Below are 24,985 nucleotides of genomic sequence, written 5' to 3' on the forward strand. Positions count from 1 at the left end.
GGGCGCGGCGGGTGGCGGGAGTTTGGAACGCGCCGCGTGCTCGCGGGAGCGCGCTTGGAAGGGAGCGCGCCTGGAAGGGAACGCGCATTCCCTGCCGTGGATAGGGATCCGAGAGATGTGGGCTGGGCCTGGGGCAGGACCGGGACCCGGACCTGGGGTTTGCAGCAGGATCTGGGGGCTGGTGCCTGGGGTTTGGAAAGCAGTGCTTGCCGTTCGGGGGCTGGTGCCTGGGAATTGGGGGCTGGTATCAGGATTTGGAGGCTGGTATCAGGATTTGGAGACTGGTGCCTGGTGCTTGTGAGCTGAATTTAGGGTCCTGAGCCTGCATTCGGGATAACCCATCCCACATGAGCATCCCTGAATGAGGAATGAAGCCAGTCCTCTCGTACCATTCCCCCAAAGCAGGGCTGTGCCAACCCCAGCACCCGCCTCCTCCCCGTCCCATGCTGTGTTGGATGATGGGTTTTATTCATCTTTATTCATCTCTGCCTGACCTCTCTTTGTGCAGGGCAGATGCTCCCTGCGGTGCTCCCTGGAGCATTCACCTCGGACCCCTCTGCTGCCTCCTGTTCCTCTGAGAGGCTTTTGTGTGTTTGCTTTTCCACCCTGAGATTTCCATGGAAAAGCAAGGAGTTTTACAAGTGCAAAGGAGTGTGAAATAACAGTGTAGAGCTCTTGATTTTCCCAACTTTAGTTGTACATACGCTGTGCAGGATTGGTATGGTAAAGAGCCTCTTAAAAAAAGTATTTTATATCTATTCAGAAAGACATAGTAACTGACTAAGAAGGAACAAATTGGGTTAGATATTGTGATTTTTACTGGTGTGCTACAGACACAGGCTTCTCCCTGCTTGCTCCCAGGTAGCTGTAATCTTGGATTCTTTTCCAGGAAGTGTTAAGAAAAATCTGTTATAAAAATACATCTATTTTAGAAACATTTTCTGTGCACTGTGTTAGGCTCAACACAAGAAGCCTTCTGAAATCCAAACTGAAATCCAATCCTTCTGAAGTCCAAACTGAAATCTTCCTAGGAGAAACTCTGACTTTCACCTCAACACCTGGGACCATGTATTCAGCTTAATTCCAGGGGAGAGGCCACCAGAAAATGCAAGAAAGGACTGGAGTGGAAGTCCTTATGCCAACAAGATGATGATTCATTCATGATAGATTTGGAGCAGAACTTGCTAATCCCTGGCAACTTCGTGCCAAAATCAGAAGGGTGGAAGAGGCTTTCAGGACAATTAAACCGTTGATTCTGAGCCATAATGTCATGGAAGGTGGAAAGTTTTTTCCACATTGCTGGGATTCTTAGTCATCCCTTCCTTAAGCCTGAGGCACACATAACATAATTTTTCTTTAATGTCTGGTACAAGCAGCTCCTGAGCCCTTGTGACTTGTGAAGTGCCACTCTCAGAATCCAAGTTACATGATCTGAGAGCTCACAGCTGTCCAAAAACTGGAAAATACCAGGGGGAAAGCAGCAGCCTTCAGGGACTGGTGCCACTGATTGTCACTGTGGGTGACACGGTGGCTGGAGTCTGTCACACCGCCTGTGCTGAGACCTGGAGACAGAGTCGGGGCACAGTTGGGCTGACACACAGAGCTGGCACTGCAGCCTGCTCAGGGGACAGCTCTGCCATTTCTTCCCCACAGCCTCCCATTTCCCCAGGACAAGACAATCCCACGCTTTTCTGGATAAGTACAGGAATCAAACAAAATACAGAGGTATTGGACAAGCACTTTTCCACCCCAGTCTTCATGGCAACACCAGCATCCCTGGCTTCTCACCAACACTTTTGGTCAAGGTATATTGGGGATGTCCCAGGTAAAGGACATTGGGAATGTGTACACTTCAATTATGTGTTTTGTTTTGAAAGAAATGCTGGGAATGAATTTGACCTGTTCACAATCCAGGCAACTTCAGCTCCTTGGAGAAAGTTACAGGATGTATCTTTCCACCAGCTGGTGGCAAAACCACATTCCCTTCTGTAGCTTCTGCTGTTTTTTCAGTTCCTGGTGCACTAGAAAATCCAGGAGGATTAGTCACTTTTCCATTCTCCAGATTCAGCTCTGGCAAGAGGCCTGCAGAGCAAACACTGCCAGGTGTCCCACACTCCGTGCCCAGATCCCAGCTCTCCCATCCACTGGTTCATCACTGCCCTGCCCTGCCAGCAGTGCCAAACATTCCCTTCCCCTTGAAATGTCTGGTTTCCACCGATGCTGCCACTCCTGGTGTGCGTGGGGAGCGCCTGGCACACCTGGAGAGACCCACGCTGGGAGTGACCTGCGGGCGCTGGGGGCGGACAGAAGGCAGGGGGAGGCTGCGGGTCCCGGGGGCGTGTGGCGGGGTTCGTGGGGTGCAGGTCCCCGCTGAACGCAGGGCTCCGAGCCCGGTGCAGAGCAGGAAGGGAGGGGACAGAGGAGACAGACAGGATGGAACCGGGGGAAACAGGAGAGGTACTGCAGAATTACAGCTGTAACTGAAACGGAAGCTGTTCCAACGGAGTTTCCGTAGTGTAGTGGTTATCACGTTCGCCTAACACGCGAAAGGTCCCCGGTTCGAAACCGGGCGGAAACACCAGCCGAGGTGGCTATTTTTTTTCCCGCCGGGCCGTAGAACTGTTCTCGGCTTCCCCACCTCCCTGCTAGAGCAGTTTTATTTAAAGCCGCGGCGCGGCCTGGCAGGAATATTAAACTAGTTTTTTTCCGCAATTTCCCCAGCCGCCCCGGGTGCGGAGGCCGGAACTCGCGTCCCGGAAGCGGCGGCGGCGTCAGCGGGACATGGCGGCCTGAGCGCAGCGCTCAGCCCTCTCTCCCCTCCGCAGGTGCGCGGGGCCCGCGGCGCTCGGGCCGGGCCGGGCGGCGCGGGGGGACGGGGGGCAACGGGGTCGGGCTGGGCGAGCCGGGGAGGGCGCTGCGGGCTCTGCCTGGTCCGGCGGCGGGGCCGGGCCGGGGGCGCCGCGGGGTTGCGGGTCCCGCGCCCCGTCCGCTGCCGAGGCGGCCCAAACCCCGGGCCCGGGGGCTGCGCCGGCACCGAGCGGGGACCGCTCCGGACCCCCGGTGCCGCTGCCCGGAAGCGACCGCCCCGCGGACTGAGCGCTGGCCGGTCCGAACCGCGGGCCGCTCCCCGGGGCCCGGGTGTTACACGGTGTGACAAGAACCGAGCTTAGCCGGGCTAATCCCGGGGGCCGGGAGCACACGAGCTCTGCCCGCGCCCCCGCGCTCCCCGCTGGAACCGCAGCGCCCCGGGTCGAGCAGCATTCACCATCTCGCTGTCTATTGCTGCTGCCAGGCTGTCCTGAGTGAGCACGGGGAGGTCCGGACACTGACTCTCTTGTCAGTGGGTAAGAAGGGTGAAATCTTGCATATAAATTGAATTGTTTTTTCTTTTGCTTTCGCAGATCAGAAAGTGTCTGCAGCGCGTTCTCAAGATGCAGTATTCCCATCACTGTGAGCACCTGCTGGAGAGGTTGAACAAGCAGCGAGAGGCCGGATTCCTCTGCGACTGCACCGTGGTCATCGGGGAATTCCAGTTCAAAGCACACAGGAATGTGCTTGCCTCCTTCAGCGAGTATTTCGGGGCCTTTTACAGAGACGCATCTGACAGCAACGTTGTCTTGGATCAGACTCAAGTGAAAGCTGATGGATTCCAAAAGCTCTTGGAATTTATTTACACAGGAAACTTAAACCTTGACAGGTAACATGCTATTAAAGGGGAATAGGGAAATAAATTTTGTGGTAAGGCAGAACTGGATTTTTTGCAATAAGGTCTGGAGAAAGAAATAGCGGTGGATGTGATGAATATTAACAACTTGAAGTTCACCTCTTTGTATGCTTTAAAATACCCTGTGACACGTGAGTGCCAAAATAAAGGTGTACTGCCTGATATTTCACTGACTGATAGTTTCAGTTTCCTGCTGTTGCTGTCTGCTTTGGGGGAGATTAAACATCCTTCATGATTACCAGGAGAGGGAAGGACAAGTGTGTGTCTGGGGGTGAATTACAGTAGTCCATTTTTTTCAAAAACACACAGGAACTGTGAATGTGGTAGAGACCTAAGTCTGAGGGATGGATGAGGATATGCACGGTTTTAAGAGTCACACTTGTTAAAATTTGCATGATCTGTTACTTAAAATTTTATATTACGTTGCCCAAGAGGAGTCACAGAAAAAGTGTTTCCCCTCATTACTGCATTGATTTTGTGCCTGTTGTGCTGCTTCACACACAGTGAGGATGCTTTTTTCTTTGCAGTGTCTTTTTCTCAGCAAAAGACATTTATTTCTCATGACGGAGGTGTGGCTATTTAGAAGTACCAAGCCCATCATTTTTACTTCTTTCTCAGTGTCTGATGTCAAATGCAGGCTTAAAAACTTTTCGTTTCTGAAGTGTGGAAGCTCACACTCAATAATTTCACAGATGCAGGGTGGTGTTTTTAATTAGCTACAGGCATTAACAGCAGCAGAGCTGAAGTTAGTGATTGGTGCTTTGCCAATTACATATGAGCAGAACTGTGCAGGGTTCTTGATGTCCATCTGTCCATCTTACATTCACATAGTACAAGATACTGAAACAGTTGTACTCATATGGGGAGTAATTGTGGCAAGTTGTTTATTGTTAGAATGAGGTTGTTTACCACAAATCTCTCTTTTAAGTGCTGTAAATCCATAAATGCACTCATGGTACATGTTGCCACCTTGTCCAGATCATTTTTTCCTAAACCATCAAGGCATGTGTGGCAGGAACTGAAAAATAGAGTGTAGTGGTTTAAATGAGGATTTCCTTGGTATTACTGGTTTCTATGTGGAGCTGAAACAGAATTAAGCCTGTTTGCAAATCGTTTTATAAAACAAGATTAATACCTGCCGTGGAAGTGCTGAAGTGAATACACTGCCAGTGAATTACCTGAGATCTTGGCCAGAAGTTTTATGAAATAGTGTTTTATATATTTTATTTTCCAGTGGTTTATCCCTTCGTGCTTTTTTTTCTGAGCTGTTTGGACCCACAAGCCCATGTCTGGCCTCGCCACCTTACAAGCTGACTTTTAACTGAAAATTCTTCAAGAGGCATGTAACTAAAATAAAATTCCCAGTTTGAGGGTCTGCAGACCCCACTAGACATGGACCTGCAGTTCAGAAATAACTGACATTTTAGAGCCTTGTGGCACTACAGCGCTGAGAATTTAAATGTTGCTGTGTGTTCTCAAAGTTACATTTTCTGACAGTATAACTCTTCTGCAGCTCTGTGTCTGTGATACAGTTGGTGAAGAACAAACATTTACTTTGTCCAGAATGTTTCACCCTAGTCTTGTTTTCTTGCAGTTGGAATGTTAAAGAGATTCACCAGGCTGCCGACTATCTCAAAGTAGAAGAAGTGGTCACTAAATGCAAGATCAAGATGGAGGACTTTGCTTTTATTGCTAATCCCTCTTCCACAGAGACATCCAGTATCACTGGGAATGTTGAAATGAACCAGCAGACCTGCCTCCTGACTCTCCGAGATTACAACAATCGGGAGGAGAAGGAAGATCCTGCTGCTGCAGAGCTGGTTCCACCCCAGGCAAAGAAAGCAGCTTTAGAAAAGAAATCTCCTCAAGCCAAAAAGCGAAAGAAGAATTTCAGCCCCCCAAAAAGCACAGAGAATAAATCCCTACACTATCAGAACGAGGTGGCTGAGAACACATCCTTTGAGATGTTTTTAGATGCAAATAAGCTGGCCACCCACATAACAGAGCAGGCTGCCCAGGGCAGCGATAACTCGGAGCTGCAGCTGGCAGCGGTGGTGGAGAGCGAAACGCTGGTGGCACAGGATATCCTGGCCCAGACCATGGCAGCCAAACAGAAACGGGGAAAGCCTCAGCAGAGCTGTGCCCTGAAGGAGCACTGCATGTCCAACATAGCCAGTGACAAGAGTGCTTACCAGCTGGAGAGCTCAGGGGAGGAGCTGGACCAGAAGTTCTCCAAAGCCAAGCCAGTGTGCAACACCTGTGGGAAGGTGTTCTCCGAAGCCAGCAGCCTCCGTCGGCACATGAGGATACACAAAGGGGTGAAGCCCTATGTGTGCCAGCTCTGTGGGAAGGCCTTCACCCAGTGCAACCAGTTGAAAACACATGTAAGAACTCACACAGGTAAGCCGTGGCTGTGTCTCATGGGCTGTGGAGGCCTGGGATCACACACAGCCTGAGAATGCAGGACTAGAAAGATTCTGACTTCTTCCTCTTGAAATTTTGTCTGCTTCACTGTGCATGCAGGGGTAGACCGAAATAACATTAAATGTTTCAGCATTTTTCAGTTCTAAATCATAGTTTCAATAGCTGGAGAAGACTTCATTAGTCTGAACATCTTGATTTCTGGAAAGACTTAGGAGAGCTGGCTGTCCTTTAGCTCTGTAGAGTGGTGGAGTTGCTAAAAACCACTGTCAGTAGAGCAAGAAAAGTGAGCTGTACTTGATACAAGAATTTCTGTTGCCTTTTTTTATACTTCAAAACTTAATATATGTTTGAGAACAAGAGTTGGGGAAAAATTCAGTCTTATAACTGGTCCCATAGGGTCTTCGGAAAAGGTAGGAGGTGATGAGCAGCTAATTGCTGGAGCCTGGTAAGATGCAGGGGAGAAGTCCTGTGCTTGTCTTTCCATATGTTCTGTATGTTGGAAAGCTCTGAGCAGAGGTCACAGTTTTGCCAAGAAGCTGTTGAAATGTAGATGTTGAGTAACAGCTGCAGGAGAACACCTTGCTCTTCCTGTGACCTAGGGAGAGACTTTCAAAGATTCACACACGAGGTGGAGCTTGATTGCAGGATTCAGGGACAGTGCTGGTAGGAATGCTGGCTATACTTTGTACCTCTGAGTGTATTGTCCTGGAAACTTTTGCAAGAGTGGGGAGAGACCTCCATGGTGTTGGTTGCTCAATGGTATGCTAGATGTCTTATACTTTTACTTTTGAAGTTTTTATGTACCCTATTTACTCATGAGATTTGATTGGGCACTGCACAGAGTGGCAGAGAAAGGGAATTTTTTACTTTCCAGGAGTGCAGAGTTGCACAAACCCTTACAGGAGACAATTCACCACTAAGAGGACATAAATAGTCCATAAATAGTACTATTCTGCACCAGACACTAACGAGAAATTAGGGAGCACTAGACTGTAGTTGAAGACCTGTTGCTGTTGGACAAGCAAGAAAAAGCAGATGATTTGTTAATTTTAAATATTCAGAATGTTGAACAGACATAACCAGGAAAGACTCTGAAACTGAAGTGGCAACCTTCTTAAAATAATGTGGAGAAGCTGGCACTATTAAATAGATTTTTTTTTTCTCCAAACATAATGTGTTAAAAAATAGTCCTGTTATCCTCTGTGTTCTAGCACGTTCCACTTCAGTGGACTGATTACAGGATTTTCCAAGATGTTATTTGTAAGAAGTATTAGAACAGACACCTGAGCTTTGGTCAGGTCATGGATTGCAAAGCTTTCTTATGTAAATACAGAGAGCACGAGGGTGTTGTTTTTCACCAGGGGAGAAGCCATACAAGTGTGAACTGTGTGACAAAGGCTTTGCCCAGAAGTGCCAGCTGGTGTTCCACAGCCGGATGCACCATGGAGAGGAGAAGCCTTACAAATGTGATGTCTGCAACCTGCAGTTTGCAACCTCGAGCAACCTGAAGATCCATGCCAGGTAGGCACAAGTGAGATCCTGCAAGTGCTTATCCTTGGGTTTATTTAAACAGAAACATTTATTCCAGTGTAAGAGTTACAAATGAACGTGATTTCTGCTTCTTTTCTTGTGGGGCTTCTCTCACAATGCATAACAGAATAATTGTATGGGTGTACTTGCTCATTAAGGAGGAGATTTGTGGTGAATGAATGTACAGCCTGAGTCTGGTATCCTTTTAAACTACTTGTAGCACCAGAGAGGAGAGTTCTGTGGTGGGAAGTGAGAGAAGTTCTCACTGCTGTCTGCGTGAGGCTTTCGGCAGTTTTGGCAGGAGCAGGAATGATATTCCCATGTTAGGAATCATCATTTTATATTTCAGCACCCTCAAGTGCAGAGCATGCTGAGTTCCCATGGTGCATGTTACCTGAGCAGGGCCTTGGTTCAGTTCAGCTGCCATGAGAACCACAGATGTGCTGTGACTTCTGCTCCCAGGACCTGAGCGTTCATGCCAAGCTCAGTTGTCGCCTGTGTGCCGTACCCCGGAGCAGTGGCAGGAGGAGCAGGGGACAGAGCCCTCCCTGCAGCCATCCCTCAGGCCGGGTGCTGCTCATGTGTGGCATCCCATGAACTCTCCCCCCTTGGTCAATCCCCAAGCCCTCAGCCCTGGAAACATTAACTACTTACCATGGAGTCATCCCTCCCAAAGGGAAAAACAGTCTCCCCATGGACTTGGTGTCTCAACTTCCTCTGGTTTCTCCTTCCCCTGTCTCTGGTTTGGTACCCCTGGTGGCCACCCCCTACCCCTGGAGACCAGGCCCCTCTGCCCACCCCTTAGCCCCGCTCCCCACTCCTTCCCCTTTATAAGCTGCCTGCTCCACGTGGTTTTCCTCTTTCTCTGGGTTTGTCCTTCAGTGACAATGTTACTCTGCTGGAATAAACCCTTGCAAAAAAACCTTTTTTGCAAAAAAAACTTTCTTGCAAAAAAACCTTTCTTGCCTCTATCACTGAGCCAGCTGCGGTGAGTGTTGAGTGGAGGTTTGACTGCATTGAATGTTAACTCAGCCTGCCTTTCAACAGGAGAGGCTTGCTGGGGACCAGAGATGGGCAATACCTACCACTGTAGCACCCGCATTTTTACTGACGGGCCGTGTTGTTGCAGGAAGCACAGCGGGGAGAAGCCGTACGTGTGTGACCGCTGCGGGCAGCGCTTTGCCCAGGCCAGCACGCTGACGTACCACGTGCGGCGGCACACCGGGGAGAAGCCCTACGTGTGTGACAGCTGCGGCAAAGCCTTCGCCGTGTCCAGCTCGCTCATCACCCACTCCCGCAAACACACAGGTACTGCAGGCTCCTGGAGAGGGGCACGAGCCAGAAATCCACCTTGGCATTGTCATCCAGCTCCTTCCTCATGTCGTTTTTCCTCTGATTCCAGTTTCGGGAGCACTTTGTCCCACTGGACATTATCTCTATTTCGTTTTGTTTTGTTCTTGATGTGTCTTCTGGTTTATGTGTTTGTCCTGGGTTGATAAGGAAGTGAGTTTTTTGGAAGGTTGTGGTCAAACAGTCAGTGCTCAGATTTGAATATTGGCACCTGGTGTGGCCACTGAAGACATGGATACGCCTCTGAGAACACAGGGGGTCAAACCATGACAGTATTGAAATAACAATGTGCTTGTGTTTCCTTTAGGAGAGAAGCCATATATCTGTGGCATTTGTGAAAAGAGTTTTATTTCCTCTGGAGAGCTCAATAAACATTTTCGGTCCCATACAGGTCAGTTTTCAGACAAGCTGCTTCCTGTACCATAAATTATAATCCACTTTTACACTTTTGCCTTTAAAATACACTGTATTGGTCTGTACTTGAAAGTAGAATGGTTTCTTAATTTATGTATCTCTGGGTTAACATAATGTAAAGAAAATATTCATTAATTTTTTAATTGCCTTCAGAGTAGTATCTGTGCCACAGCCTAGGTGTTGATGTATGGTCGAGGCTTTGTCCTCTTGCTTTTTTTTAAACTATTATTCTAGAAATAATTTTATTTTAATAGAGATACAAGCAAAGTAATAGCTACAAAATTGTATTCCAAAGTAGAACGTTGAAATCTGTTATCCTGTGTCTCTAACTGTATTTTTTTTCAACATCAAGATTGTTCTCACTGCCAAATCAATTTTTTTCAGGTGAAAGACCATTTATCTGTGAAATGTGTGGAAATTCCTACACAGATATAAAAAATCTTAAGAAGCACAAAACGAAAGTTCACACAGGTGAGTTCCTTGTGCAAAGAAAGGTTTAGAAAGCACATCAGCTCTTTTGCCTTCCATGCTGAATAAATATTTTTGCTCATCCAGGGCTAAAATTAGAAAACAAAGGAATTTGGTTAGTAGTTGTTTTTAGAGCTGAAAGCATCTGTATCCAGCCTTGTTCAGCACTGGCTCCATACTCCTTGTTCTCTGTCCATCCTTGTGTATTGACCATAAATGCCTTGCCTGTGTCATATGGAAGAGGGAATAAATGGTGTCTGTGTACATCTGATCGGGAGGGAGAGGGTGAGAAAATGATCCATATGCAGAGACAGCTTGGAATTTAGGAAAGCCCCAGAGCAGCAGGAAGCCAGTGCTGAGGGCAGGGCAGCACTGAGTGTGGAGAGGGCCTGGCAGAGCTGGAGGGGTGGTCTGGGAGAGCTGCCAAGGCAGGCCAGCTCTTGTGGAGAGACAGCAGGCGACCAGGAGTGCCTCAGCCCTGGAATAACAGACTTTGGAGCATGCCTTGGTAGAGGAAGGGTCAGATATCTGATGTGGCTTAGTCACAGAAGCATCCAGGAGCAGTGACTGGCTGCATTCCAGCAGGAAGGCAGCAAGGAACTCACTAACTGGGTTTCAATTAGGAGTAGCAGGTAATTTTTCAAGTGACTAGATAAAATCTGTAATGTATCCAGCTGGAATGGAGTTTAGAAATGTTGTCTTCCAAAGAAGTTTACAGACAAATGATACTTTGTACACTGCTGTTTCAGTTAAAGGAGAATGCTTGGATGTGGCTCTGGTTCTGAGACTTTCCGGGGTGGAAAATCTCAAGGAAACTTCCATGATTACATTTTTTCCAAAGATACTGTGTTCACTGGGATGTTAAGGGTTTGTTATCTTCTGTATCATGCCAAGTAGAGATCAGGTTGGAATGCATCATCCTTCCAGTTGTCACACTACAAGCAGCAGCAGATGTGATTCCCAGTGCTTATGCTGTACTTACAGCTGGCCTGGCTTTGCAGCACCAATATCCCAGCTGCCCAGGCAGCCTGTGACACACCAGCTGTTGGCTCTGACAGTTATTGGAAAGGGAATTCACAGAATCTCTGCATGAGCCGAATCTCTGCATGAGCTTTTGAACATTTCTTTCTGGTTTTTTTTTTTTGTTGTTGTTTCCACAGGACCTGAAACTTCCCCTGATTCTACTGCACTTGATAATTCTTTCAACGAACAAGAATCCATTCAGAGTCAGAAAAGTCCTTTATCAGAGTCCATAGATGTGAAACCGTCTGAGATGTCTTTAGCACTTCCTCTCCCCATTGGGACTGAAGACCATCAGATGCTGCTCCCTGTGACAGGGAGCCAGTCCCCTTCATCAGAAACATTGCTGAGATCTGCTGTGACAGGATATTCAGAACCTCAGTTCATTTTCCTGCAGCAGTTGTACTGACAGAGCAGTGCAGAGCCATCCAGGTAGTTTGGTAGTGAACTTGGAAATGTTTGGTAAGATGAACATAATCAAACAACCAGTCATTCTCTCTGAATTGGACATGTTCTTTGCTTTTCTCTGTGTAAAGACACCTCTAAGGCATTTCCATTGTGCAGTGCTGGATTGTGCTAATCTACAATCAGATTTCTATTTGTGATTAACACTGATTTCCAGGAGATGATTCTGGCAACACACCTGCCTTAAGAATTCTCTGTTACATGTGTTAATGTACTTTGGAGTTCTCTTCCCATGTTCCTGCTGATTCAATGTGTCACAGTGTCATTTGAGAACAGATATTTTAAGCCATAGTTGATAGTTTAGGAAGATTAACCCAGAGGTGTAGGGAAAAATCATAATTTGGATGTAATAGTAAGCCTGCACTGCAAGGTGCTAGAATGATCCATGGTGAAGGCAGGTCAGTGCTCTGCTGAGGTCCTTGCATAGATTTGCTGCTGGCTGCCAGAAGTACCACCTTCAGGTGGAGCCTGACCAGAGGGAAAGGTTTGGGTGTATTTTCCTGACAAGAAAAGTAAAGGAGGGTTAATTTTTGTCTGAAGTGTGGCAAGTGGGAGGGTCCTAATGGCATGGATACTCCTGGGTCTTCTTTCCAACAAATTGCCTTTGTTTGTTTGAAGTGAATCCAACATTGTTGTATCTTGTCCCAGATTTATTTTTCACATCCTTAAAACACTGTGGGTTTGGCACAAATAGCAACAAAAGGAGAACTGGGACATGCATGTTGTAGATGAGGCGAAAAGATGCAGTGAGTTAATTAGTGAGGCATGATAATCCTTTTTTTTTTTTTTTTTTTGCTGTAGTTCTGCTTCTTGTGCTAGACAGGAGGTACAAAAGAGGAGATAAATCCTACCCTTCACTGTGAAAATAGTAAGTGAACACTACATGAGGTGGCATTGAAGATTTAATACAACAGAGCAGATTGATATTCTTCCAGGAAAGGTTTTGTTAGAATTTGACTGATTTGTTTTAATTAAAGTTTTTTGTACTGTTTTACCTCTTATGTCACTTGCCCACAGTAACTGCACAAAACTGGTACCTAGCTAGGCCCAGGTAAAGACAGACTTTATTACTATCAACAGACATATTTAAAAAGCAACATTTTAATGTCTTGGTAGAGTCATAAAAGACTAGGTAACAGTAGAAGTACTTTTCTACTCCATTTTGCCAGTTTGTGCCATTAACACTTGTAAGCATTATTTATGTAATCATCAAACAGTAATGAAGCAGTCATGATACTGTACCAACAATGCATTTAAAGCTGTCCTTTGTTGGTTATTTACTTGGTGCTAGCATTTATTTCCACCGATGCCTTTGTCCAGACGCTGATAAATAGAAGAGCGTAGAAGATACCTCTGAACTGATTCCATTCTATGTGGAGTAATAATTAATCTGCACCTTAATTAAACAGACTTGTGAAAAATTTCTTGAAGGATTTCATTTAAAGAGTCTGAAAATTTTCCCTTGACTCCTGAGTGTGTATTTTTTTTCTCTTCCTCCATGTTTGTATTTGTAAAGTAGTAGACCTTTTGCTGCTTTGTGTTGATCATTTTAGTGTGGGGCATGTCTATAACCTGCTGCTTGGTGACATTTTATGCTTTAATATATGGTAGATTTGCTGATGAAGCCTACCATGGCCAGCAGGAGTACAGCCATGTTCAACAGGAACATCCCTAATGCAGGAATCTCTCACGCTGTCCCCATTGGAGAGAGTTATTGCAGGGCCTTTAATTTCCCTGCCTGCTTGTCTGTCCCACAGCACTTATGAACGAACAGCTTATGTTCATAATGCTGGAAAAAGACAAAGGATAAAGTTCTCTGGTATTTTATTTTTGGCATTTCCCTTTGTCTCCCCTCTTGTCTCTTTCAGCTTCTGTTGTTGGTGTAGCCCCTGAGGGATTCTTCAGCCTTTTAAGACTGAAGAACCACAAAATCAGGATCTTGACTGTGTGTAGCTTGTACTGAGCTTCCTCTTTGCTGTCTCTCTCTGGAAGTAGAGTAGAAATCTTGGGATAGACATAGGTTTAGTCATGAATACTGAGAAAGAAAACGCTGTACAACTGGTAACTTGCATATTTAAACAGCTTTGGAAGACAACCTAATGATGTGCTTCTGGTTCCTGAGGAAAAGCAGCTCAGGATAAGCATCCAGGATAAATGACCAGGAGAGAGAATAGCTCAGGAGAGAAACCTAAACAATAACTACATTCCTACATAGAAAATGCATTCCATAACAGTGTTTGTTTGGACTGGTTTTATATTTCTAAAATTATAGCTTATTACAGTATTCTTAGATTTCAGACTTTTTTAAAAAATACAGTGCTTAGATTTATACAGGATTTGTTTAGATACTTATAACAGTAACAGTTGCTTTATTAGTAGTTTAGTTTTCTTTATAGACAAGAAGATATTCATTATTTTTTACAAGACAACAATTTTAACCTTTCTTAATAGAATACACAGGCTTGTAGTTTTGTCTTGGAGCAATAATTTAGCAACCTGCACTCTTGAGTCCCCATCTGAAAATCTTGATTTTTATCCTCATCTTTTGTGAAGATATCTCAGCTGCTGAGGTATGATCTCTACCAACTGTATTCATTTACTAGAATATAGATTTTAAATAAATAAATATATATAAATATATATATATATATATAGATATATTTGTAGGTATGTTCAGGCTGTAGGTCTGAACCTACACCTGTACCTTTTGCCAATAGTTGCATGGAAATCAGCTGCACATGTAAGTCCTGGGCTTAAGGGTTCTGGGTCCATTTTGAAGTACAAGGCTTATTACAGTATTGGTAATTTCTGTAAGGGATTAATATGGGAGAGCATAGAAACTTTTTAGGCTTGTGTCCTTGTAAAAGAAAAGAAGGAATTTCAATAATTCTATGAAGAGTAATACAAAGAATATGACATGTTTTGTCACACTGCTGTTTCAGTCAATTTTGCACTGAAGTTGGTGCAAGTTTTGCCTGAATAGCTTATCTGCATCTCTAAGTCTCTAAATTGACTGTTTGAAAGTACTTAGGTGAGAATAGCTCCTTGTATCACATTTACTTCTAAATTAGTGTCTTTAAGTGGGCACAAAGCATGACAAACTTTCTGAAATCATGTGCTACAAAGCAATTTTCAAGTACAGACAAGTCCCACATGAAGGATTTCAGGGCTGTCATCCCGAAGAGGCTCAATAAGCCTTGCAGAACTAAGTTCAGATAAGGACTAATAACTGATTTTTTTTGTTAAATTATTTTTAAAGTATCTGCCATGTATATACAATTTTTCCTCTGTTATTTGTATATACCTCAACTCTCAATTTTATAATCCCCTGGGAAGGGAGGGAGTTGTACATATTTAGCCTGAAGTGTTTTATGTTAGACTTTAATAAACTTGTTTTATAATTTTCCCTCACCTTGTGTCTCCTGTTTATAATTGCAAGGGGTAGCAACAAAAGCAGGAGGGAACCAGTCAGACACAGCCCCTGTCACTACAATGGCACAAGGACCATGGGGGCCCCTGGAGCACACAGTAGAATTTGGGGGATCTCTGCTGCACCCCTGCCCTGCTGGATCAGTCACTTGCCTTCATTTGCTTCCCCTCTAAAACTGGGGGAAAAATGCTGCCTTTCAGCAAGGTACAGTGAGGTCTAAAAGCTGAAAAAATTGTTTTCAGAGCAGGATTATGCTTGCTCTAGCCTTTGAATAACTCAGAAGAACATGGCAAAAATAATCTAGCCCAAGTAAATTCAATCATTCCAAAGAACACAAGATACATCTTCTAAGAATCTCAAGGTCAAAGGAAGGGAGAAATAAAAGTCTCTGGCGCAGGCCTCTTTAAGCATTACAGGGTTTTGCACAAATAATTGTTTTAGTTTGCAGGAAGCTGTTTATACAGAATTTGGTAGGAGTTACTCTGCAGCCCTTTCTTACAAAGGAATATCAAAGAAAACTAACACATGAGCTGTTTTTATGGATATTGTCAGTAATGAAGAGGGCTTTATGGGCTGAACAAGCTGCTGTTAAACAAGGGTTCAGATGGAGTGCAAATACTTCAAACACATACACCAGCACTTTTAGATGCCATTTTACCTGACATATTTTGACTGTGATATTGTTGCCATCTTATCACATCATTAAAACCAAAATACTGCCTTTGGTAGAGTTGGGTACCTGTTACCACCTCAGATTAACAGATGTCGTTCATACAAGTAAATTAAGACTTAATTTGAACACTGAAAATAGACTGAGCTTCATATACCTGACAAGGAAAAGAAAGAAACAATACCTGAGTCTTGTAGTGGTGTTTTTAGCAAGAAATTCTGTCACCAGTGTGTCAGTACTGACACACTATCTGCAATGAGCCAGAGCAGCAGCACTCAGAAAAGTACCAACACAGGCTCATCTAATTATTTCAAAATTTAGGAATTTGGAATTATTTTAGGAATTTAGGAAAAATCTGCTCATAGCAGATTCTTTTTAAACCACCATGTTAGGTGTGTCCCCAGCTTTAGTTCTTGTTGCTGCATCCTTCCTGCTGAACAAGAGTTAAAATACAAGTTCCTCTCTAGAGCTGGGTGTTCACAGGGTGATGTATGGACTTTGTGCTGTAGGCTGGGAGGGCCCTGTGCAGGTGTCCAGAACAAACATTCCTGCTCTGGGCTTATCCCTGAGGATACCAGGGGCTCTTGGAGCAAGAGCCTGAGTAATTTGTGTCTGGGGTGGGGCCAATGAAAAATAAAAAAACAACAAACCAACCAAGCAACAGCAAACCTCCACCTACACCAGTCCTCACAATGGCCCTGGTCATTTCAGCTGGGGAACAGGTGTCCAAACATCTTGGACACTACCACAGTGATAATGCAGAGTCAGAACAGCAGCAGTTTCCCAGCTATTTGTACTGAAATTACTTTCTTGCATTTTCCCCCTCATGCTTTGCTCTTGTACATACACTCACAGATCATTCTGGTACTTTATGCTAATATTTAACAGGTGCATTTAGAGGGGCTGAGAATTGCATTCATGAAAGGCTTGGAGCAAACCTCTGCTGTACTGTTTGGTGACTTTTTCTGTTTAGGAACATAAATTAAGTCATTTCTACAGGAATGAGCAGAGTGAATGGAAAAAGGAAACCAGCAGAATGATTCCCTAACTTACACAAAGTCTGTCCAAACCATTACACAACGTTTACCATTACATGCATGTGTTGTCTTACTCGTGTGTAGAATTGCCTCAGGGCTACAATGATACAAATGTTTTTAGGCAGTTTTCATGAGATGAGAAGAAATGATGGCATCAGATTTGGTGGTGTATGAGAAACAAGTATGTGCTGCAATTGAATCAAAATTCTATGTATATCCCAGCAAACTGGGTTCACCAGCTTAAAGTTCTAGCATGGCCATGGCTTAGTCCTTAAGTTCACTTACCTTGGTTTAAAAAAAGTCACTGCTGGAAGATCAAAAGGATGCAATTGCTAAGGAAAAGGAAAGAGTTCATGGAGAACAGTGCTAACAAATGGATTTACCCAAAGCTCTCAGCTTCAGCAGAAATCTGACTCTGCAGGATAGCTGATCTGCTGCCTTTCAGCCATCCTGGGTATTGCTTTTGTCAGCCTGCTCTGCCTGGGTACAAATCTTTTCATAGTTACAGACTTTTAATAGATGGAGCATGATTTAGCAACAAATTTTGAGGTCGTTTGTTTTAATACTTTCTCTCTGTTGCCATTTCAAGCAGCAGGTGTAATTTCCTGCTAGACTCAAACCTGAAAGAAACAACATGCAGCAAGTGTGGTACTGGTATAACCTATTTACTACAAACCAGGTAGGGAAAGCTCGGGCTCTGGGAAGGCTCCAGGAGGATTCCAGGAGTGTCCCAGGATGCTGCCTCGCTCACAAATACTCCGAGACAGCAACGATTGCCAGGCTGGCGTTGGCGGCGCCGGGGTCCACGGCTGCGCAGCGCGGGCTCCAGTAGCGGTGCTTGGCCAGCCCGTGGGACAGCTCTGCCAGGCGAATCTCCCCGTCCACCTTGTAGGGAGCCACATCTATACAGCCCAGCTGCAGGCGCTCCAACGTGATCAGCTCCGAGAATGCCTGGAATGAAGGAAACCGGGGATTTAACATGTGGTGCTCCCTTCGGACTGCGGTGAAGGCTCTGCAAGGCAACACATGGCACTTCGTCCTTTCAGAGTGCTGATCTCCAGGGAGTCTCATCCCAGCAACACCATATTATAACCACATTAAAAGCCCATATAAATCAAGTGTCTTGTTCACTAATTGCTGTAGTCATCCCCACAACAGAAAGACAAACTAGAACAATCGAACCCCAGCCTTCTCAGATGAGTTCAGAGCCAAACACTTACCGCACAGGTGCTTCTATCAAATTTGTTCCCCCAGATGTAAATATGAGAAAGTGTTATGTTGGAATGCATTGCCTGTGCAAGAGCTACAAGTCCTTTGCCAGTTATATTGTTGCTTACAATGGACAACCTAGAAAACAGAGAAAATGTGTACCACATCATAAATTCCCATCTCTTGGTTAATATTAAGAATTTAACCATGAATTAGTCTTACTGTTCTATATGGAGAACTTTTTATAATATAATAATTTATTTGTATCAAAGCCAGTCCTACTCTAATATCCTTTTCATGTTGCCAAAGGCAGCTGGCTTCTGGACTTATTATATTTCTCAAGGCATTTTCCTGACTCTTGCAGCCAGGTTGTTCACTACTGAGTTCTTCAGTGTCAGTGTCTTTGCTGCATGGTGGCCAGGTCTCATCTCTAGTCTGCTTTGAAGCCCAAGCCTTGGCACTTGTCCAGGCTAAGCTTTGATCTTTGTGGAGTGGCAGTTATTTTTATATTAGTGAACCTGCGAGGCTTTCAGAGGCATCTCGCAGCTGCCACCTCCTCAGTCTGCTACTTAAAACTAATGGCTTCAGGTAACACCTTTGATCAGCTTTTATGTCCTGCCGGCTGGGGTTTAACGCGGCTGCAAAAGACACCCTGATGGAGAGATTACAGCTCTTCTGGGTTCACCCGGAAGCGAACTTAAACAGAGGATTTTCTTAAGTGTTGGAAGATCAGAACCAACAAATATAGTGCCTTATCCCAGCGAGGAATCTGATTATCTCAAAATTCTGAAGGCCTGCAGCTCTTGTTTTCATTTGCGCGCCACCGGGACCTGCGCTTCAAAGATGCAGAAAGAATGAACAGATCAGTTGCCTCACCCTCTCAGAGTGACTGTGAGAGCTCTGAGCACACCTGGGGCTCACCTCCAGCACCCCAGGGTGTCTCACAAGTCTTGGAGCAGCTCAAATGGCAGCAGACACAATGCTTAGTAAAGAAATCCCACCCAATCTCTCATGGGCTTTTTTTCCCCAAGAAGGAAAAATTGTCTAAAACATTTGGAACTTCCTGACTTTCCTGTGTTGATCAACATGAAGACACAGAGCTGTGATGCATTTCAGCCAGTGCAAAGTGCAGGTTTCTTACCTGCAGTCTCTGGGGGAGCTGTGCCAGTACTTACGCCTTCAGAGTCTTGTTCCGCGTTGCCAAGGCCTCGCTCAGGTAAATTATTCCAACATCTTCTATTCGGTTTGCATCAAGATCCAGGATCTCCAGGGTTTGGTTCTTTTTTAGTAGCTCTCCCAAAAATTTAGCACCATCCCAGCATATGTTATTACTGAAAGAGAGAAGCACATTTTAATTTTTTTTTTTTTTAAGTTGCTAAGAAAATTAGTTTCTAATGTGCCACATTTAATCACTCTCACCAGCTAAGGTCAAGGTATCTCAGGCTGGAGTTTTGATACAGGGCATCACACAGTCTCTCTACACCAAAGTTTTTCATTTCATGCTTGCCCAAGTGTAGCTCCACAAGAGAAGAATTAGTCCTCAGCATCTGAGCTATATGAACTGTGGTCTCTTCCTAGAAACATACACTCAATTTTATTAAGCTGGACTTTAGGATAAGATACAGTTGTACCTCAGTAAAAGGGAGTTATGCAACTAACTGCAAGGTCTGGTCATCAGTAGTGTTGATCATTCTGTTCTGTATATTATATAAAAATACCATAAAACAACATGTTATGATAAAGCTAAAAATAAAAAAAAAAAGAAAAATACTATAGAGATATTTAAGAGATATTTACAGTTTTGCAGTACTGTCTGTATCTCTGCAAGTCAGTGAAGCATCAACATTTAATGATGTCTAATCAGTTTCCCTCCCTGCTATTGCTCTTAAAAAACTGAGTCAGTCTTTGCTAACTTTTGAAAGTATTTTGTAGTGATGCTAATTATTTCATACAAGAATGAATTGGTCAAAGTTTTTATTCATATTGAAGATCTTTTCCAACCTTAAAGATTCTGTTAATTGTATGCAAATGCAACAGGACTTCTGTAGGAAAAAATATGTCCTGCCACTCTAAGACAAAAGAAGTTTGTTCAAAGTTGTCCTGTTTAGTTCAGAAAAAATGTCCATAAATACATTAGTACTGACTTGACTTATGCCCCTCTCTCTGAACTAACTCCACAGTCACTCACATACCTGTTGGCTGGATAGCAAAGGACGATTGAGGTTTATGGCTTTGAGTGATTTGTTCTGAGTCAGGGCTATGGCTGTGGCTACCAGACACTTCAGGCCCTGGAAATGAAAGTAAAGTCTTTAAAGAAACATGTTCAGTGTATAGATCAAGCTACCAAATTGCCATTACTATTATTTCTGCCTTCATCTACTCTGGAAGTAGAGAGATGGGACTACTGCAGGCAACTGCTTACAGACACATAACAGATTTTCTGATAATAAAAATGCCAGCTGCCTACGGAATAGCAGAGTGAAATTAGACTAAGCAGTACAAATGACTTGGCAACTCAGAAAATAAAAAGCAAGAATAACGGATCTGAAAAGTACTTGTCCATTCAATTGATCCTATATTTTGATTTCCCTGATTTATGAGGCAAAATCAGCTTATGTGTGTTACCCTAATATTTATCCACCAAGTAAATTCATATTTAGTATGAATCAGGCAAATTTAGATTTTTTTTAAATATCCTTCTAATTTGCCCTCTATTTTATCTTTATGCTACTTTTCAAGTAGGCTGGGCTGTACCCAAAGCCATCTCATTTTAAACCAACTCTATCAACTCCCTACCAAGCTTTTGAATAAATCCTACACTGCCTACACTTCCCTTGTTCATGTATTCATAACACCATCACACTTTCTAAGGGGTATTTCCCCTTCTGGCTCAGAAACAAATTCTGAATTTCCAGGAGACAAATGTAGGCTTTTAAAAGCAATCCACAACCTCCTGAGTCTCCCTGTGCACAGTGTTGGAAGTCTCAGTGCCCAGCTCCAGGAGGAACCACATTGCCCAAGAGTAAACTGGGTGCTTTTCTACTCAATTCAGCACTGCTGTGCTTGTGTCCTTTATGGGTCAAGCTCTGAGAGGAGCAGCAGAGCTATGGGATGAGTGACTTTCAGGGGTTGCAGCACTGCTCACTTTAGAAGGAAAAGATTCTCCAGGGAATGAGAAGTCCATTCTTCAGAATGAATTATACAGGACTTAGCTCAACAGAAAGGCGCAGCAGAAAAAAAAAACCAGAAAATGTGCAAGCCAAGCACTTGAATTCCTAGAGAGACACAGTGGATCTAAGATATCCCCAGGTCTGACTTCACAGGTGCTTTATGCTATGTGCTTTTCCAAGCACACATTGCAATATTATATATCCTGTTACCTCTGGCTGTCACAAAATCAATGACAACAGATGGCATTTCGCCCTAATTAAGCACTGCAGGACTCTTGTAATTCCCTTGAAAGACTTATGTCTTATTGCTTATAATTTTATTGGGTTACTCACCACATCACAGTCTCCAAGATCCAACTTCTTTAAGGTTGAGTTAATTTTTAGCATTGAAGCAAAAAACATCCCACCTTGGTTTCCTATTTTGTTTCCAGTCATTCTCAGGTGCACAAGACTTTGATTGCTCTAGACAAAATTTAAAAAAATATATATATTCCTTTAAGATGGCCTGGAAAACAACACTGTCCTGTTTTTTAATGTGAATTCTGCTCTTTATCACACAGAGACAAAACAACCTTCCAGAAGAATTGCTTCCAAGTGATAACACTGGCTCAGCTCTTGGCTCAGGCTCCCCTCAGTGGCACCAAATACGAGTCTGCAAGCAAAACTCCTCTATTTGAAAACTTCTGTTTTTCCCAAGTTCATGAATTTCATCACACTCATGAAAATAATCCAGGCAAATATTTCTTCCTAAATTGGCATCTTAAATGTAAATTGCCTTAATACTAATTTAAATCTGGTAAGCCTTGTATGAGCCCAGCATTATACATCTAGTGCACAGCCTTAGCGTTTTGGAAGCCTGTCAAATTTAGTTGAAATCAGTTCAGGGTTCAAAGACTGTGAAGGAGGAAGAAAGAACTCATGTGAGTCTCCTTTCACAAACACAACAAATCTTACACACAAGCCTCATTTCCTCGGGAAACCACATTAAAAATAACAAACTTGGGTTTGTGGTACTGCTGTAAGGCAAAGTTTTGAAAACATGTCTCAGACATCTTGAATCAAGACAAATATTGATGTCAAAGTACAGGCAAATTTAATTTAATTTTTTTGGGGAAAAAAAGGAAAATAATGATGGCATTATATATCCTGTAGCATAGCATTTTTCACACAGAAAAACCCTGTTGCAATAGTTGTGCTTTTTATAAACAATTATGTCTTTTTATAGATAATGAAGTATTAATGGCAGCACAGTGCAACTTTCTCTTGTGTGAAATCTGATTTCTGAAGTGTGCCTTGGGAAACCAGGCAATCCCTGTGACACAGCAACATGCTGAATGGAGCAAAGACAGAGGCTCCTTTCAGCCAGCTCTGATGTTGGCAGCACAGCCAGTACTGGTCATCAAAAGCAAAAAGATTAAAGGAGATGCCATTGCCTAAATCTCCCAGGCAAATACTCACAGAGAGTGCTCCTGCTATCAGCTCTGCCCCACTTGTGCCAATGTCATTGAACATCAGGTTCAGATACTGCAGAGTGGAGTTTTCCTTGGGAGCAAACAAAGCAGGAAGCAATGAGAGTTTTTTCCCAAAACACAGCTGTATTTTCCAAAAAGGAGATACACATACAAAACTCTGCCCTTTGCAGCATTTCAGGCAGTTCATGAGTTGGAGAAGTAGTTAAAGAATGCCAAATTATGTCAGGTGATGAGGGCAAGACATAAAATCTATCATGGGAGGGCCCTCATGGGGCCTGAGGAACCACCCAGGAACCCTGTGCATGAGGCAGGGGGCCAAGCTCAGATGCACAAATTCAGGCATTTTGTGAACCTAACAGGGGCCCTCAAATTCTAGGAACACAGGCACAGGCTGATAGCTCACTATTTTCCACCTATATCCCAGTGCTTACAATGACAAAAAGGCTGCATTAAAATTCCCTATGTTTAGGCCTATAAAAAGGCTAAGAAAGATTATAAAATAGCTGAAACAAAGTCACTGGCACAACCATTACCCCCATTGTTGAACTGAACTGTGAGCCTAAAAGCCCCATAGTTTATTCCATCATTCTTTTCTCAGGACACCACAGCCAAATGTCCAAAGGCCTTCCACCAGAAATTAAAAATCTCCACAGAGACTATAATCTGAGGTTCTAGTGATAGTCAAAGTCATTGGTATTTTGCCAAACCAGCTCATTCTTGTCCCCAATATAAATATTACTACAGACAAATAAATTACAAGTTGCTGAAAGATAAACATCTCTTGGCACCTGGAGGAATGTTGCCATGGTCTTTGCTCCAGCATCAGTCAATAAATTATAGGCAAGATCCAAACCTGAAAAAGATGACGAATAAGGAACGTGACAGATGCATATCTACATTGAACTGATCTCTGAACAAAAAGAAACAAAGATGAACTAAGGCTGAAATAAGACTGATCATGTTTTCTTGTATTAGCACAACAATGTCAAACACACAGGGAATAAACTTTACCTGTGACAAAGGCAGCTTGGCCTAAGACAGAGACAAGAACTCCAAGATCATCATCTGTAACTCTTGGCACAGGCACCAGGTGATTATTTCCAGCTAATTTTAATGTGATTCCTTTTGTACTTCTGCAGTAACATAAAAATGTAAGCACATGGGGAGAAGTAAAATGATAGATACAAATGAATTCTCTCTCCAGACCAGAGGTGTGCCCGTGCCTTCCCTCCCTGGAGCTCTAGCACAGGGCTATCTGCTGCCTCTGCTTTGGTAATACCACCACAGGTGATGTGATCCAGGCAGTACCTCAGCACTGCTCTTTCTGAAGGCATTGCTCAGCACTGAAAGCAGGAATAACCAAGATGAGGGGAAGGCAGATGGAAATAAAGATTAACTCAGAGGTTACCTCATCATCTTCTTTTTACTTGCCCTCTTTCCTTTATTTACTTTATCCTGCCCTCAGTATCAAAACCTGACACAAACCATTTCATTTTCTCAGTTTTTTCCCCAAAAAGGACAATTAACTTTGATCCCAGCACCATCCATGAGAAAAAGCAATACCCAGACCTTTAATGAGAGAATTTAGGAGGTTAATAACTTGGCAAGATTCAGAGACAACTCAGGGAAGCATGACCAGCTGGAAGGTAACTGACTGCAGCTGAGGATTTTTAAACAGGAGAGAGACACAAAGAAGGGAGTTAGGATGACTAAACATTGGGGTTGGCTTCTTTAGGGGACAGAAAGGCACCTTCCTGTACATTTTTCACTTTTTTTTATTTCTTTGCTTGTAAAGCTGCCCAGAAAGGATATATAGCTACAAACTTCTGCCAAGATGATGTCAAGATGAGTCAAACCAGAACTTCAGCAGTAAATGTTAAATTTGATTTGTGTTTAAGCCTGAAACTGCATGAACTTTGTCATTTTTCAATTCCTCATCCTGCTACCCCGTTTAATGCTTTCAGAAGCATCTGAAACACCCCGTTTATTTTCTTACATTTCAGCATTTTTATCAGCTTCTTGAAGCACATGAGCAATGAAGGGGTTTTCAGGCTGGCTCAAATTTTGACAGGTCTGCACATAATGCAGGTGAAGATCTGGAAGAACCGACATGACCTGCTGGAAAACAAAACCAAGTGTTATTGTATCATTTTGGCAGCCTAGCAACCAGAAGAGATCTGCATAGCAATACAAGTGAGCTCGGTCTGGAAAGGGTTACAGGTCGTGGTTTGGAGTAAGATACAGCAAAAGCAAGAGGAAAACGGTGGGTTTGTTGTCAATGTGCTGTAGTTGGTTAGAGCACGGCGCTAATTATACCAAGGTGGGCCATTCACTTCAGAGTTTAACTTGAATATTCTTCTTCCAGCTCAGTATATTCTGTAATAAACTCAGAGATAAAAGTATCTGAGCTAACAGAGAAGTGATCCGTGTGGCAGCTGAGCCCTGCAGGCCTTACCTGAGCCATGGCCACCTCTCCCCTGTCCCCAGCTCAGCCTGCGGTGACCGGCCCGCGGTGAGTTCGGTAACCGGGCTGCTCCGAGCTGAGCTCGGTAACGGAGCCCGTTCCCAGGGCGGGTGTCCGGAGCCGGTTCCCGGGGAGGGT

General features: G+C 43.9%; 2 protein-coding genes and 1 non-coding gene across 3 annotated transcripts; 2 read left to right on the forward strand and 1 right to left on the reverse strand.

The window, feature by feature from the left end:
* Window positions 1-2,505: 2,505 nt before the first annotated feature.
* Window positions 2,506-2,578, forward strand: TRNAV-AAC (transfer RNA valine (anticodon AAC)). The gene has a single exon. It is a non-coding gene; the product is annotated as a tRNA-Val (tRNA).
* Window positions 2,579-2,723: 145 nt separating this feature from the next.
* MYNN (myoneurin) lies at window positions 2,724-14,806 on the forward strand. Its single transcript, XM_030227268.2, has 8 exons — window positions 2,724-2,825; window positions 3,402-3,697; window positions 5,319-6,124; window positions 7,510-7,669; window positions 8,808-8,986; window positions 9,336-9,419; window positions 9,827-9,913; window positions 11,071-14,806. Exons 2-8 carry the CDS (start codon window positions 3,432-3,434, stop codon window positions 11,337-11,339), a joined length of 1,851 nt encoding a protein of 616 aa, XP_030083128.1. The 5' UTR covers window positions 2,724-2,825; window positions 3,402-3,431; the 3' UTR covers window positions 11,340-14,806.
* Window positions 14,807-15,870: 1,064 nt separating this feature from the next.
* LRRC34 (leucine rich repeat containing 34) lies at window positions 15,871-24,507 on the reverse strand. The gene is made up of 11 exons (XM_030227235.2): window positions 24,380-24,507; window positions 23,395-23,516; window positions 23,172-23,236; window positions 22,370-22,453; window positions 21,245-21,373; window positions 19,934-20,029; window positions 19,161-19,315; window positions 18,917-19,072; window positions 17,753-17,879; window positions 17,284-17,483; window positions 15,871-15,925 (listed from the first exon to the last, which is right to left on the reverse strand). Exons 1-11 carry the CDS (start codon window positions 24,493-24,495, stop codon window positions 15,871-15,873), a joined length of 1,305 nt encoding a protein of 434 aa, XP_030083095.2. The 5' UTR covers window positions 24,496-24,507.
* Window positions 24,508-24,985: the final 478 nt, after the last annotated feature.

The sequence above is a fragment of the Serinus canaria genome, chromosome 9 (assembly GCF_022539315.1).
Source record: "Serinus canaria isolate serCan28SL12 chromosome 9, serCan2020, whole genome shotgun sequence".
Classification (NCBI taxonomy): domain Eukaryota; kingdom Metazoa; phylum Chordata; class Aves; order Passeriformes; family Fringillidae; genus Serinus; species Serinus canaria.

Coding starts and splice junctions, on each gene's coding strand:
- MYNN (XM_030227268.2), top strand. CDS start 3,432: ATGCAGTATTCCCATCACTGTGAGCACCTGCTGGAGAGGTTGAACAAG. Junction 7,670..8,807: donor AACCTGAAGATCCATGCCAG/GTAGGCACAAGT, acceptor GTGTTGTTGCAG/GAAGCACAGCGGGGAGAAGC. Junction 9,914..11,070: donor CAAAACGAAAGTTCACACAG/GTGAGTTCCTTG, acceptor TTGTTTCCACAG/GACCTGAAACTTCCCCTGAT.
- LRRC34 (XM_030227235.2), bottom strand. CDS start 24,495: ATGTCGGTTCTTCCAGATCTTCACCTGCATTATGTGCAGACCTGTCAA. Junction 21,374..22,369: donor TGATAGCAGGAGCACTCTCT/GTGAGTATTTGC, acceptor AATTTTGTCTAG/AGCAATCAAAGTCTTGTGCA. Junction 15,926..17,283: donor GTTGCTGTCTCGGAGTATTT/GTGAGCGAGGCA, acceptor CTTGTTCAGCAG/GAAGGATGCAGCAACAAGAA.